Genomic DNA, 16,045 nt, shown 5'->3' on the forward strand with positions numbered 1-16,045 from the left:
CCGGTGTTAGCCGTTTTACCAATGATGTTGACTGTTTATTGCAATGGCCCAGGATCCCCTCCACATCTACCCTCATGAGCCTTTATTCAGAAGTCACAGGGAACTGCAGCGATTGAGTCATAGATATGGGGGAATCATTCCAAACGTAGCCACATAGATGCAGATATTGCATAATCATTCTCTGCATGTCTGCATGATAGGTGTAGAGGACTAATGTGTTCATGTGTGCGCTTAGATTTTTCTTCCTCAGAGTTTAGCAGAGAGGCGCCTGAATAGAGCTGTCAGAGTGAAAAACAAGCTCCACATGCTTAGTTATATTAAAGATACATGCTGCGTGTGTGTGTGTGCTGGGCAAGGACACTCAATCCCCCTCCTTCTGCCGTGCATGAGAAACACTCTGTGTAAATCCACCTTCACATGTCTATTAAAAATTCAGCAGAGTTTAGATTTACGTTCTTGTAGCTCATCTGGTAAAGCATGACACCAGCAACACAGGGGTCATGGGTTCGATTCCCACGTCAGTTAAGTCAATAATGTTATGTCATGGTGCATTCAGACACAATCAAAAGCAGAAGGATGTTATTTAGCACTTAAGTCGCTGTTTTTAGTTTCGTTGATGGGGGGCATGAGAGGTCCTTGCACGCTATTAGTCATTAATGATACAGTGGGTCCAGACTGATGCCAGGCAGTCATGTTTCTCTCTCTCTCCAGCACTCTGAAGAGCAAGGACCTCTCTCCTGTGATTGGCCACAAGTCTGCGCAGGCATCAGGAGCAACAGTGCCCCCTGTCAGTGGTCAGCAGAGCAACAGCCAGTCTCCCCATTCTGCAGAGCACAGCCCCCACACCTTACGCAAAGGTTCGTCCCACAGGGATTCCTCTTTATTTCCTTTATTTTTATTTAATCTGCAGCTAAAATCCTCTTTAAATCTGGTATAATGTCTGCATTGGGTGATCAGATCAGTTTGCATCTGGTAATACACGTGTTTCTGTATGATGCACTGCACCCAATTTTCACCTTAGCACTTTCTATCTGTGATCTGATCATCCGAAACTAATGTTAATACCAGGTGTAAACAGGATCGTAGAGTAAAAGTGACTTGCATGCTTATTTGATTTTGTCTTATCTTTCTTCCCCTTACAGCCTCTAAGAAACTGGCCCCTGTACCACCCAAGGTTCCCTACGGCCAGTCGGGGGGGATATCAGACCAATCCACAGGTCAGCCGTCTCCGGTTAGCCTGTCCCCCACTCCCCCAAGTACCCCCTCCCCATACAGTTTGGGCTGTCCCCCAGGACACGCGCCCACCTCTTCCCCTGGCCAGACCCCATTAGGGGGACCCCATACGTTGTCCTCGCCGCCGTCTCTGACTGGTACGCTCACAAAGTCACGACCCACCCCAAAGCCCAGGCAGAGACCCAGTCTACCCCCTCCCCAGCCACCCACTGTCCCCCCTACGGCCCCCCAGCCCCTGGAGCAGGGTCTACTTGACGGATTGTCCCCCGGGGAGAGCATGTCCACAGGTAAACATGCCACAGTGGCAACATCACAAGTGGGAGTCCAGCGTCCCTCTCTCAAACTGTCTGTCTCTCCGTCCTACTCAGGCGGTGGACTTTAAGGAGCCAGATCCCCATAAAAAATGTGAAGATTTTTTTTGTCTAAAATATGGAGTGCCCTTAAATTCAGTTGCCTTTGAGATGTATACTATGATTATTTTTTAATCCCTAGGATTATATTTTAGTTCTAAATTTTAAGAAATAATTAAAACAAAGGGAATTCACTTTAAGGCAAGGAACATACTGTATATATTTTAACACAAAGTGAAGTGTGTAATTTTTGCACAACCAATGGAAATCTAAAAACGATGACTTTCCATACAGAGTTTCCACTGACAAACAGGTAGTTTTGCACCAGTTTCATGCTATTATTTGAGCCAGAAGTTGTTGGAAGTGTTGGACCGCTCAAACAAAGCACGCAGTGTTTTGAAAGTGCCACTAAGTTTACAGTCTTTAGGTTGTATAAAAGGGAAAAAATGGGCAAACACTTGCTGAAAATCATTGACTATTAGATTGGCCAGCTTTACATTGAACTTTCAGGGAATGAATGTACGATGTGGTTCAGTGAACTTTCAGAGGCGAAATCCAGTCTTTTTATAAGGATTCAGATTTCATAAAAAAGCATGAATCGGTCACTTGGAAAAAACTTGCGAGAACTTGCTGAAAATAATAAACGTCTCAGGTTACGAATGTAACCATGGTTCCTGAGAGGGAACGAGACACTGCGTCTTCTGAAGGGACACTATGGGGAACACCTCGTCGTGACCCGTGTCTGAAGCATACTTTGAAAAACGCCAACGCATTGGCCGGCGACAGCCTCTGACGTCGCTACCGGCGCGACTATAAATACGCGCCCGTAGGACCCGTCACTTATCTTCTTCGTGAAAGAAGATAAGTGAAAGGCCTAAGCTACATACCCAACTTACCTGTGGGGCCTCGGCCTGGGATAGAGCTGAAGGCTTGGAATCACAAAAGATTCCTTTAAAGGGATACGGCTAAGAACCTAGCACTGTCTATTACCAAGTCTTGCCTGTCACAAAGGAGGGGCTCTCGTGGCACTCTGATAGACCAGCTCGTAAATGGAATGGCACGGGATCAGAGCAATTGGAGGACTGAACGTACAGATGAAGCCTCGGCCACGCCTGTACCATGGCGTCCAGCCCCAATGGAGCTGGATGAGTCAGAGGAAGCCAGAGGGGATAGTGCGATGCTCTCTCGAGCCGCAAAACCAATCCACCCAAATATGGCCAACCTTTCCAACTCTGCTTCAACACCTTGGTGCGAAGGCGCCATTCCCGAGCCTCAGCCCCTGCCTCAGCAGGATGTCTGCTCTCACAGTGCGTCCCAAAACAGTATGTAGTACTGGAGCGCACTGATGAAAAAAACGAGAATTCAGTTTCCCGCTGAGAGGAGGAGTCCGAGCTCCGAGCAGCATGCTCATATTAGACCCTTTCAGAAAAGGGGAGCGCTGCTAACTACCATGAAAATTGCCCACACAGCCCCCCATGTTGAGGGGCGATGCTTGAGGTGTATAACAAATACACACTGGTTGAATGAAGCCCAAGGAACCCCGGGGCTAATCATCTTAAGAAAGGGAACGAAGCGGAGCGCGTAACCCTTACCGTACAGGATTTCAGAAAGTGCAAAGAGTCTTGCGTGCACACTTACCACTTACGTGGATTTCAGACAGTGCGCAAAGCGTTAACATGCACACTGACCATGTGGTTTTGAGAAAGTACACAGGCTTAGCGTGTGTACAGAAAAGTTCCCAAGCATCGCAATGGTGCTGGATCGCACGGGAGAGGCGAGCTCCAACTACCTCCGTAACTACCTCCCCGGATGCGCCAAGCGGCCAGGTGGCAGATTGCCCCCTCAAGGACATTGCACGTGTGCTCTTCGCCCAAACAAGAGACGCAAAGAGTATGTGTGTCTTCAGGTGTCAAATAATGCTGACACGGATGCACACACTGGGTCTCATTCATGAAACATTCGTAAATATCTGAGTGATTTACGCGTAAAGAGAACTTCCCGAAAACTCTTCTCCTGATTCACAAAAACTTCGTAAACGTCAGATGTGATAGTGAAATGTGTGTGTGTTAATGAATTCCAATCAGTCGTAAATGGGACGCGCGTGCATGCTCACTCTCAATTACCATAAATCCCGCCTATTAAATCCGACTGACAACTATATATGAAGATCATATTATGACACCAAACGAAGGATTTCAACATGTCTTCTCAAAAGCGACTGAAAAAGAAACATTTCTCAGCTCCAGAAATTGAAATGGAAGCTTTAGCCTAAGTTCTGCCAGGAAGACTCAATCACTTCGTCACTAATTACTTTCATCATTATCCAATCACGTCTTTATACTCCTGTATAAAAGATCGTACTTACACATGTTTGAGTTCGCAGATGCCGACGCGACAACAACCTCCACCCTCCCCACCACCACCAGGATGGTCCTGTCCTTACCTTCCAGGGGGGTCGGCTGCGCCCCTGCCTTCGTCTTCAGGCAGGAAATGCAGATTCGCTACCCTCGGATTACGAACCATGGACGGGGCCTTCCGCCAAAGAAATTTATAATTGTGCTCGCTGAGCTGTCAATAAATGTATGCTTCGTACATCCTTCTATCTCCCGAGTCTTTCTGGTAGAAGTTTTATTATCAGAAGTTCATTCAAAATGCCACATTTTATTTTCAAGCATACTAGTGGCGTATCAGGTCCTAAAAAAGGAAGTTTGGCAGCATATTAAAGATCCTAATACTGGCTATCATAATAAAAGTTAAAAGAAAAAACGTACGTAATTAATATATGTAATATTTTTTTCAAAATGCTGTGTAAATATGTACCCGATTAAGGTGAATTAAAATGCAGCCGTATTAATGAGCAAAACGTTCAGAAGTTAAACGAACTATTTACGCGTGGCTGGGAGCAGGTGTAGATTTCTTTCGTCCCAACTAACATTTAAAATGTTAGTTGGTAAAATGAAAATACAAACGTTTTAATGAATCCGAAAATTTACGCCAAAACCACTTTACACGCGATTTACACATAAATTCGTTCTGCTCGTGTTTCATGAATGAGAACCACTGTCTAAACGACTTGCTAGTGGATGCCATGATAACAATAATAGATTGCTCTTACCGTTTTGGTCATTTCTCAGATGCACGCTTCAAACAAAACAGTCAATGAAGACGAAGAAGATAAGTGACGGGTCCTACGGGCGCGTATTTATAGTCACACCGGTAGCGATGTCAGAGGCTGTCGCCGGCCAACACGTTGGCGTTTTTCAAAGTATGCTTCAGACACGGGTCACGACGAGGTGTTCCCCATAGTGTCCCTTCAGAGGACGCAGTTCGAAGTTCCCTTGACAGGGAACTCAAGTTTGATTAATTAGCTTTACTTTCAACTTTTAGGGGTGCAGGTGCAGTCACATTTACAGACCTGCTAACTTTGGAAATATATATATATATATATCAATCAGTGTGATGGGACAGGACATGGGGGTTGAGGAGTCATATATTCTTAGATAGCTATAATATTACCTGAAGCTCCTTAATGGCTAATGTCAAAATTGTAATTGCACTAAATCACACACACCTTTGTGCTATTCCTGTTGTACAGTATTTCAAAGTAAATAGTATGGATGCAACAATATAGTTAGCCCCCAGTTCAATAAATACCTCGGTTTTTTAACCACGGATTTCAGCATGGAACATCCGAGTTTTTTATTTTTTTATTTGATTTCTGCTCTTTAAAAAAAAGAAACTCCAGTACACTTTAATTAAATATCCAGTACACTTCTGTACACTGTGGAAAAACATGGATTACCATATGTCTACTTCAAATTTCTTTTAAGAGAAGTATTATTTTTATGGATTGGCCATTTTGTTCGGTGACCGTAAGGTGACTTGTTCGGTTTACTTAGTTTTGTCATGGCCACGAAGTAATATCTAGTGGGAACGTCATATTATGTCGTGGCCATGAGATCATTTTGTCGAGGTAACGACATCCTTATGTCGTGGCCTCGGGATCCTATGTTGATGGAACGAAAAGTTTTTCTCGTGGCCACGAGTTAAATGCGTAAACAAACATGCATGACCATAGCAACCCAGGATTATCAGAGATGAAATCATTAATATTTTATTTTGAATTAAGAAATTATTATATTATTTATACATATAAAATGTATATTTTATTTAAACTGCAACACGTAATATGGTGGATTATTTCCCAGCTTCTAAAGCCCCTTTCACTCTGAGATTCCAGATAATACACAGGTAATGTGTCCCAGTGTTCTGTCGATTTGTTCTACCCTGCCAGATTTTGTTACCTCCCACTGAAAAAAGTGGGTAGTACAATTCGACAACCCTAAACCTACCCTTACAGTAATGCAGGTAAATTAAATATTGTTGTTTAGCATGAGAAAAGGACACAATATTGATGTACGCATGCACAGGAAACCCTGAAAAGAAAATCTGACGGGTTGGATAAAATGTCAGGAAACCGGCAATTGTTCCCGGATCATTAGATTTTGGTTCATTCACACTGCCAGTGATTTCCTGGAATCTGTGCGTGCGTTCACACCAAGTGTGCCGCACTATTCCTCAAAAGTTAATCCATTGTGTTCCGATCACCCCCAGGTGGTTGGTCCCAGTATAGGTCATAAACCCCGCCCTCTCCGTGGTATATAATGGCAAGTGGGACAAACTAAATGATTACATTTCACTTTAAATATTTTGTATTCAAACAGCGTTTTATGTCATTTGATGTAGATTTCATCACGCTGATGTAAGTTAGGGTATTTGTTTTTAAAATAAGTTTGGTTTTAGTTAGTTATGTGATGCAATAAAAATGGAAGTGTGATGTCATGATTGACAGCTGGGACTGACAGCTTCTCTGAGCGAACTGCAGCACCAAGGTCTGGGGCATGTGTTTGAGATTGATTCTGCAGAAGTGTGGGCAGGGTGCAGCTCCACTTCGATCTCTACTGCGTAGATGTTGGTCCAAAATTTGCTACTTCGCAGACTCTGGTCCCATATCAGCGTACTGTTAAGACAATGACGGCATCACTTTTCTTCAATGGAAGTGAATGAAGGTGTGTCGTCCATCTTTTTAACAGTCAATGGTTCACACGCAACCCGTGAAGAATCTCAGCTTCAGCAAAGATAGTGGGCAGCTAACTGATCTCTGCTTCAGTTTGCTCATATTTTTGTCTCGAATGTTGATCTGCCTTCAAAACACCTGGTAAAAGAGTCGCACGATAACATGCGTCATCATCACTACGAAACACCTTTTACTTTAATCAGAATTAGCTTTATTCGCCAGTTGTGCTCAAACACACAAGGAATTTGTTGTGTTTTTTTAAGGTGTTCCTGGTATATACATACATACATGCATACATACACATCTGACATGAGTACAGAAAAAAAATAGTAAGACTTAGCAATAAATAATGTGTATAAATCTGGAACAGTAGATTTATTTATATACAGATTTGTGCATTTTTACTGTATATAGAACTATATAAATAAAGAGATGTGCATATGTATTTACATAATACTTGAGAAAGGCAATAATTAAAGATGTAGAATGATTTACGGAAATGAATTACGGAACACAGGTAATGATTCATGTGTTAGCTGTTTAAGCTGGAGATAATGGGGTACGGGGGGGAAAAAACTGTTTTTATGCCTAGATGTTCTAGTGCACAGAGATCTGTAGCGTCTGCCTGAGGGGAGAAGTGCAAACAGGTTGTGTCTATGGTGAGAGAGGGGTCTTTGGTCTCTGAAGACTGGGCAGGTGCACACCAAAGGTCCTTTCTGCAGTCCGCTGCAGATCTGACTTGCTGGCTGACCCAAACCAGACATTTATAAAAGAGCACATCTGTGCCTGAGGCAGGTTGAACTTTTTCAGCTTTACGGCATTGGTTCTGGCTTTTATTCACACAGAGCTTGTTCTGGAACTGAACCTGGCAATGTGACTTAGGTCCCCAACCCGGGATCGATCCCTGAATCAATCCCTGCACGTGTTTGCATTCACACAAAAGGCACTCCGGCAATTTTCCGGGACCAATGTGCAGTGTAAAAGGGGCAGTCAAGTTGCATGTCGACGGACAGACCATATGAGCACATAAATCCTGAGCTTTGGCTTGACATTGCATGCAATTTACTCATACGGTGAGAGTTGGTATTTAACACAAACTTTACTGAAATTGCACAGTGTATGCCCGGCCATAATATAGATAAAAGCATCCAGCTATCTCTGTAGCTGCATAAAAATATATAAATGCATTGAATGATAAAAGCCAGTAAACATGTAGACAGATGTGTCATCAGGTTTTTGCGTAGTTTAGAGTGTCAAATCGTATTAGCGTACTTTGAGGTCAAAATGCATACCCACTATGCAAAGTGCGTACAGGTCTGCATTTCAATAGGAATCCAGGCGAGAGGTGTCCAGACATACAGTAGGACACCTCAAAGGATTTAAATTGGTCACATGGAAAAATTGGCAAGCACTGAAAATCGTCAACTTCAAATTATTGGGTAGCTTTGCTTTTAATTTTCAGGAGTACAAGTGTGGATGTTTTAAGGAGTACTTATGTTAGCAGGAATCCACTCGTTTCAATAGGAACCCATGCCATCAGGAATCACACATGAGGGTGAAATCTTTTCCCACACAGATTGCATAAGGTATTCAAAGTTACCCCCAAACAACAAGATATAAACTAAATGAACTTTGGTTGGTCACGTTACATAATGTTATTTAACTTATTTTATTTGAACTTGTCTCAACCACAAACATAGAATACACAAAAACAGACATTGCCAAAACTGAACATCCAGAGATGTTAAATGAATAAAAGCAAATATAAAAATAACGATTGTAATGATTCAAACTTCCTATACATCGGGAAGAAGGAGGCGGGAACCGGCGCACAATCAAAATACTTTAATATTCAAAATAAATACAAAACGGTGCACCAGCCCCTCACGGACGACTGGTGCGCATAAATAAAAACCAAAACATAAACTAATGTCCCAGGCCTTGTCCTCTCTCGTCCTTCACGGTCGTCGCTCCAGTTTTATATCCTTCCATCTCCTACGTGGGACTCAAAACCGGCGGTGGGGCGCAGGTGTAGCTCATCTCCAATCACTACACCTGGCCTTACTCCTCGTTCCCACGCCTCTCGGCCCCGCCCCACTCGCCACATACCCCCATCGCCCCTCGCAGGCCGGGGGGTACCCTCGAGACTGCGCTCTACCCCCCCCCCCCCCTCCCTCCGGGGGGGACCGCTCACGGGGACCTGCAGGAACCTGGGGGTAGGACAGACGAGGCGAGAGAAAAGGAGATGGAAGGAGGAGCGACAAGGACGAGAGAGGGGAGAGAGGGAAAAAAAAAAATCCGGTTCCCAGACGCACTGCTGCTCGGCCCTCCACCAGCTGGGTGATCTCCTCCGCGGTGCCTGGCGGTGGCACTGGACGGCGCGACACTCCTCCGCCGCCCGATGGACGGCGACGGCTCCTCCGGTTTTGGGCAGCCGGCAGGAGTCCCCCGTTCCCTGTCCCTCCAGATTCCTTCGAACGGCCCCCTGGCGAACGACGCCGACTCCTCCGCTCCCTCACGGATGACAGCCGCCCCTCCATATCGTGGGCGGCCAGCAGCGAGCTCGCCCGTCCCCGGCAACTCGCTCCAGCCCACCGCCTCGAGCGTCCCTGGCGGCACATACCTCGCCAGCTCGAGGGCACCGCGGATTCACCACAGCGGCGAGGGATCTTCAGCAGCACGTCCCTCCTTCTCCCGGGTTTCGGCACCACTGTAACGATTCAAACTTCCTATACATCGGGAAGAAGGAGGCGGGAACCGGCGCACAATCAAAATACTTTAATATTCAAAATAAATACAAAACGGCGCACCAGCCCCTCACGGACGACTGGTGCGCATAAATAAAAACCAAAACATAAACTAATGTCCCAGGCCTGGTCCTCTCTCGTCCTTCACGGTCGTCGCTCCAGTTTTATATCCTTCCATCTCCTACGTGGGACTCAAAACCAGCGGTGGGGCGCATGTGTAGCTCATCTCCAATCACTACACCTGGCCTCACTCCTCGTTCCCACGCCTCTCGACCCCGCCCCACTCGCCTCAACGATATAATACAAAAAGACAGCAAAACGATATATCTACTAGTTTTCCAAATAATTCAGAAAGCCACCCCATCTCTGATTGAAAGCATAGGTGGAGTCTGTAAGTTTTGCCAGCATTCGTTCATATGATGATGCATTCGAAGTCATAAGCTCAATCCAATCCTTTACAAACTGCTATTTTGGCCAGACTTTATGCCGCAAGTCAGACTTGACCTACTGTAGAATGAAGCATTTTAACATGCAAAGAATTACACACTTCATCTTTAAAGTTCAGTGTGAGGCCTTATTATCTAGTCAGCTCCAGTGTGAGACTGTTTCTCTGAAGTCAGGTTCTGTGGTCTTTGTATCATTCTAGTGGCCCGCTGTATGGCACTGATTGTATGTTCTCTCATGTGAGGCACGTCTGTCAGTCATTCTCCTGAGCACTGATTGATGTATGACTCTTTTATCCCCTGTCATCGTTGTGCACCTTGCAGCTGTGTGAGGCCAGGGACTGAATGTGGGCTGAGTGTGAGGGGGACATTTAGGGTAAGCCAGAACCTGCTGTGCCCGTGCAAAAGCTTCATTTCACACCGTCTGGCCTGGTGCTGTGGCTGAATCTGGGGCCTCGACTGCAGCCATGCTCTCTGTCTCATACCGTAACACTTCCTTCTCCGGCTCTGTCATTCACTCGCAATCGCGGGACTGTCCTTGGCTTCTTCATTCTGTCAGTGTAGTCTGTGCATGGTGTGAGACTGGTCTATGCATGGCTTATGGCCTTACCTTTCCAAGCAACATCACACATTTGCCAACATCGTCGCTTATGAAGTTCATCTCAATGCCTCCGGCCCTGCCCTCACATCATGAACCATTCCCCCTCCCAATATCCCCACCACCGCATAGGTGGAACCAGGTAAACTCCAACCAAACTCTCTTTCAGTCGAGTCCATCGCAGGATGACAGAACAACCTCACAGTTGTCCATCCGCGTCCATCTCATTCTCACACAGGGGAGGTCAACACAATCAGATACAGTCCACCAATACACATAGTCCACTGACAAGGTTCTTAATGTTACCACATCTTCAATTTGTACCCATCTTGTTATCTATGTGTGGAGTATTGTTCATTGTGGTCAGTGTTGGGGGTAACATGTTACAAGTAACATAATGTTATGTGCCAATTATTTCTTATCAAGTATCAAGGAAAGCTCATCAAGCAAACATGTAACACATAACAGGTTAAGTGCTGTTTGGCAAATTTTTCACAGACGAAATCCAGCAATTTCTGTAGGACTCCACGTAATCAGGAATTGCACAAGGGCGAAAGATTTTCCTCCAAAAATACTTTGCAGTAGGTTAAAACTGGTTATGAGGATTTGTCACACTGATTGGTTTGGTAATGTATTACTTTTTTAATTTACATTGTGATAAGTAATAATGCATATGTAACATGTAATGATAACGGCATATGAGTGATAAGTAATGTTACATTTCTATTCATTTTCTGATTGGAAAATTGGAAACATCTCAGATTACGAGTAACTTACGTTAAGTGTATATGAAGGCTATAAACTCTGTTATGAAAAAAACTGCATAGCCCACCTTAAAATCTGTAAAAGCATTATACAAGCAGATACATGTGTAATTCATTGTTACCAGCAATTGTAATTCCGATCTAAAACACTTATGCGGTCTTTGTCACATTCAAACATCCATTGATGCAGTTATGCTATATTTGTTGCTGTGGGTAAATCATGTCTGGGACAAATACTTTTTCAAGGCAAAATTACCTACAAATACAGTATCTATAAGTCGAGCAGGAATCCACCATTCTAGAAGACAGAGAGCCTTGGCTACTTTGACGCCATACAAAAGTATCACGTTTCTTTCCATAAAAGGTAGCAATGTAATCGAATTAGCTACTTTTTTAGGAGCATGGTACATGTAACGCGTTACTTTTTAAAGTAACATTCCCCAGCGCTGATTGTGGTGAACTGTTGATTCTTTTGTCAAAACTACAAAAAGCTTTATGCAGAACTTTATATTTTATATGAGCATAGCAGAGTTTTTTCAGGACAGGCTTCATTTCAAATGAAACCGATATTTCCTCTTCCTCCCCAGTAGCTCAGAGTAACCGAATCCCTGTGCAGAATGCCAGGAAACAGTCTCATGTGCCCCTCTCCTGCTGCAACACGCATTCGACACCCTTCGCTGACTTCGCCTCTAACAGTGGTCTGGAAACTGAAATAGCTTTTTTGCTTTCTCTCTCCTTGTGTTGTGTTCAACATCCTCATCATTTCCATTTCCATTATTTCTCTCTGTACTGTAAACTTGTCTTGTTACTTTACATTCTTGGCCATCGCTTTCATTTCCCATGATCCTGTAGCAGATTTCTTCAGTTTGGAAATTCCCTCCATCAACGTCAATCTGGACAGCCTGTTGGACGAATTCAGGGTCCCACGTCGGAGCTCCCTTGCTGCGGTCAGCTCTCCGGAGGGCGAGTCCTTGTCCGAGGAGGAGGGCCAAAGCACCACGCTATGACCCCTGAGCCCACCCAGCAGCATGCCAGCTTCACATAGAACCCATTTACTCCTGCTGAGGCCCAACTGGAAACCCCACCTTGACCAAACCCAGAGTCTCGGATACTACATGAGAGACTCGTATAAGATAAGACGGCAACCACACAACAGGTGCCACTAAAAAATAAATAAATCAATTATATTTCGTTCAAATTGGCACCGGAGGAATCTGGAGTTTTGTGTTACAATGCCCGAACGATTTTGTCGGTTTTGTTTTCTTGTCATGTTGTTGGATTTGTTTGATTGGGATGTTTTTATTTCTGCCTTATCAGAGCTGCAATTACAATACAGTGCACATAGGGGAGCAGTCTGCTCACTCTAAAGGAACCTCATACTCTTTGTCTCGCTTGAGGCTTCAAACTGAGATGCACCCTCATGGTCTGAGAGTAGGAGAGTCTTTGTTTGTTACAGGGTCCATGCCATGCTTTTTATAGATGACTTGGTGGCATATAGCATGTTTGAGTCTAATTTTGCAATGCTGAGGTCTCACAATGCTTTCTTTCTTTCTAATGCAGAACATGAAACCAAGGCAGGAAATCCCGGGTTCCCACAATATCAGGGTATTTTAATAGCGACATGGATTTTTTTTTACTCTAAAAAGATGCATTTCCTATAGTCTGTAATTTATTTTATTTTATGAAGTATTTCTTCTATGTGAGAATTATCCTGGAATACCGTTAATGGAAATGCATTGGTCAGAAGGTGTGGGAACCCTGGAAATCTCAAATCCGCACCCTCTACCTGCAAAACAGAAACGTTGCTTGTGCTAAAAACAGGTCACGGCATCCACTACTGAGATCAACCACTGGTTGCCCTGCTTTGCATTTTCTGTTGTCCTTGCACACTCATATGCCCTCCAAAGTGCTTCGAATGCAGTGCCACACTATCCCTTCTGTATATACCAGTACTGTATATAAAGATGTGTAGATAAGTGTCAACGAGAGGAGAAATGTAAAAGCAAATATGAATTATATATTCATAAATGTGACATGCCATATTTATCTTGTATAGAAATAATGTTCTAAGTATTATTTTGTCCCTGAACACTTTTTGTCAGGTTCACATAGCAAGTGAGTTTTTTGCACTTTTGTAAGCCAGGAACTAGATGTAGAAATATGAATGCAGACGTGGCAGAAGTTTAGGTAGAGTTATTCCCAAGAGAGATTTTATCCCTAAACCGACCTCATCGATAACAGCCTTAATCAACAGCATAAATCAAAAACCGACACAAACCACTTATTATTATTTGAAAATAGATGAAGTTGTCGACAGATTACACTAATTGTATAACATCAGTTCAGTCTTAGTATTGTATAGAAACTGGTAGGTTATAAATGAAAATACAACGGCCCCAAAAAGTTGCGATGTGTGGAATCTGCAAAATAATGACAACCAACTAACCAGATGTTTCTTTCAATTACTTTTAGTCAACTGCTGTCGCAATGATTTTTAGTGCATGTATGAGGTTTTTTCCTCACTGATGTCATTCATCACATGAACGATAGACATGATGTGTCCACATACTTTTTAGGGGCCACTGTATAGCATTTATCACTGAAAATCAATGGAAAAATATAGATTTTATAACTTGGCAGGGATCCTTTCGAAATGTCGTCTCAAAGATGTCAGGCCCTAAAGATCATTCAAAGTCTCATTGCTTTAACCCCAGACACATTATCTGATGCCTCACTGGGATTGCACATTTGTTGCATTGGTATACAACACTACGAGATTAAATGGATGCTGCAGTTTCTCTTGTCTGAACTGAGCGCAGGACTTCATTAAGGTCAAATAAACATTAGCTCACTTCTGTCCCGTCGAAGGAATGGGCACAACGAAACGCCTCTGTTCTCATGTGAAGGACTCTACTTCCAACAGTGGATAGCCATGGCTTGTTTTTTAGTGTACGTCAGGGACAAAAGGACTTTTTTGCTGAAATCTGTGATATGCCTCGGTGTGTGTTCTTGATGAAATATAGTCTAATGATTACTGGTGACTGAGTTATAGTTGTAGTGATAACACAATGACAATTGCAAGTGCCCTCACATTCAGTATTTAGAACCTGAAGCTAACGGCGAGTTTCGTGCATACATGAGGTTCTGTCTGTGCCGTTTCCCGCGGTGTTCTGTGAGGAGGCAGTTGAGTCTGTTGTGCTGACTGAATGTGATTTCGCCTTTACTTCGAAGTGCCCTACTAGAGTAAAGGCCTCGATACCTTATAGCAGCTGCAATAGACGCATGGTTTATTTTCTTTATAAGCGTGACACTTTTGCTCATCTCTCTCTCTGTTAGCACTTACAATGAATGCTTATGTTATTGTTAATGAAGACATGGGAGGGCTTTATACAGTATGTACATGCATTCTCATTCTCATCTGTTATCACACACTTTTCTAAGGTGAAAAGCCACAGGTATTTGTTATCTTAATGTGATTTGTAAATTGAGGTTATCAGAATCATGTCATTATTTACAGGTGACTGTGTTTAGCATTTATATCAAGTAATTGAAATGTTCAGGACATTATTCAAAACCAAATGGATGCACCTGGATTAAAACCTGATGAATTGTGCATACGTCATTTTAACTGATGATTTGACCCACGAAGAATCTGCTCAGGTCATGCGTCACCCCAAAATCAGAAGAAACAATTAATAAATTATACTTTAATTACAGATCAAGAAACTTGCATTGTTTTAAATTATTAAATCAAACGATTTTCATGATGATTAAGCACAATATCATTCCCAAATGTCATTAATACAATATTGCATACATTTTTAATGTAATGCCAAAATGCCACAAATAAATAAATCTGGATAGTCATACATTTCTTTTTTTCGATTTTGGAGTGAAATGCCCCGACTTGAATCTGTTGTTGTAAGGCTTTTCACTGCATTTTATGTACTGATTGTGGAAAATCAGTACAGAATTGAAATGGGAATTGTGTTAAATTATTATTGAACACTATGTAAGCATTATCATACAAAATTCAAACTGTATGTCAAGCCAACATGTAAAGGGTAGAAATCTGCAAAGATATCTGCGGGCACAGAATACTAATGGGTCAAATAGATATTATTTCAAATTTCATCTTATTAATTACTTCAATCAAGCAAATCATATAGTACAAATTGCCTTTTGCAAAAAAAAAGTCATCTAATGCACCTATTACAAAGATATAATTTGCACCGAATCCGATACATTTATTTCTGAATTGACTTTATATTTTCAACATGAAATGATATGCTCAAAAAGAACTAGTGATACAAAGAAGCCACAAATCTGTTTTTAAACAGTTTAAACAGGAGGATTTCTCATCTTTTTCTCAATACACTTTTATTCATTTAGGTCTCCCTGTTTACATCATCCTGTGAAAGCCAGCAAGTTGGAGTGACAGAGCATGCATTTAATTATTTATTCCCTTTAGATAATCACATGTGTGTTCATTAAAACATTACCAGATAAGGGAGTCAGCTATGAACCAGGGATGTGTGAAAACAGAGGTGACAAGTTGATCAGTGCACATTGTCCAATGATGTACAGCCCTCTTCACCCCCGCTCACTGAACTACTGTACAGATCTGCCTGTAAATCACCCTCCTCAGCTTAGCATATGAGTCAAAGAACAGTCTGTACGGTGAAGCCTGCCGCAGTCCTTCTCAGAATGTCAGAAATACATAGATATATATTAAACTCTACATTTGTAATACTTCTGGTCTAAGTGCTTTGGTTTTCTTGTGTGTTGTTCACCTTGAACTACTGTCTACATCCTGAAATCATGTAAGGGAAG

General features: G+C 42.8%; 1 protein-coding gene across 9 annotated transcripts in view; it reads left to right on the forward strand.

Moving 5' to 3' along the window:
* arhgap44a (Rho GTPase activating protein 44a) overlaps positions 1–15,964 on the forward strand; it is a 52,573-nt gene extending 36,609 nt beyond the window's left edge. For 5 of the 9 annotated variants that reach the window (XM_052552451.1, XM_052552461.1, XM_052552442.1 and 2 more), the window contains 3 exons: positions 712–857; positions 1,143–1,520; positions 12,065–15,964. In XM_052552451.1, coding sequence (XP_052408411.1) covers positions 712–857; positions 1,143–1,520; positions 12,065–12,219 — 679 coding nt within the window. In that variant the 3' untranslated portion in view covers positions 12,220–15,964. Of the gene's footprint in view, positions 1–711; positions 858–1,142; positions 1,521–10,174 lie in introns of all 9 variants that reach the window. The other 4 variants (XM_052552478.1, XM_052552470.1, XM_052552486.1 and 1 more) reach the window with 4 other exon arrangements.
* Positions 15,965–16,045: the final 81 nt, after the last annotated feature.

This window comes from Carassius gibelio, chromosome A3 (assembly GCF_023724105.1).
Source record: "Carassius gibelio isolate Cgi1373 ecotype wild population from Czech Republic chromosome A3, carGib1.2-hapl.c, whole genome shotgun sequence".
Classification (NCBI taxonomy): Eukaryota; Metazoa; Chordata; class Actinopteri; order Cypriniformes; family Cyprinidae; genus Carassius; species Carassius gibelio.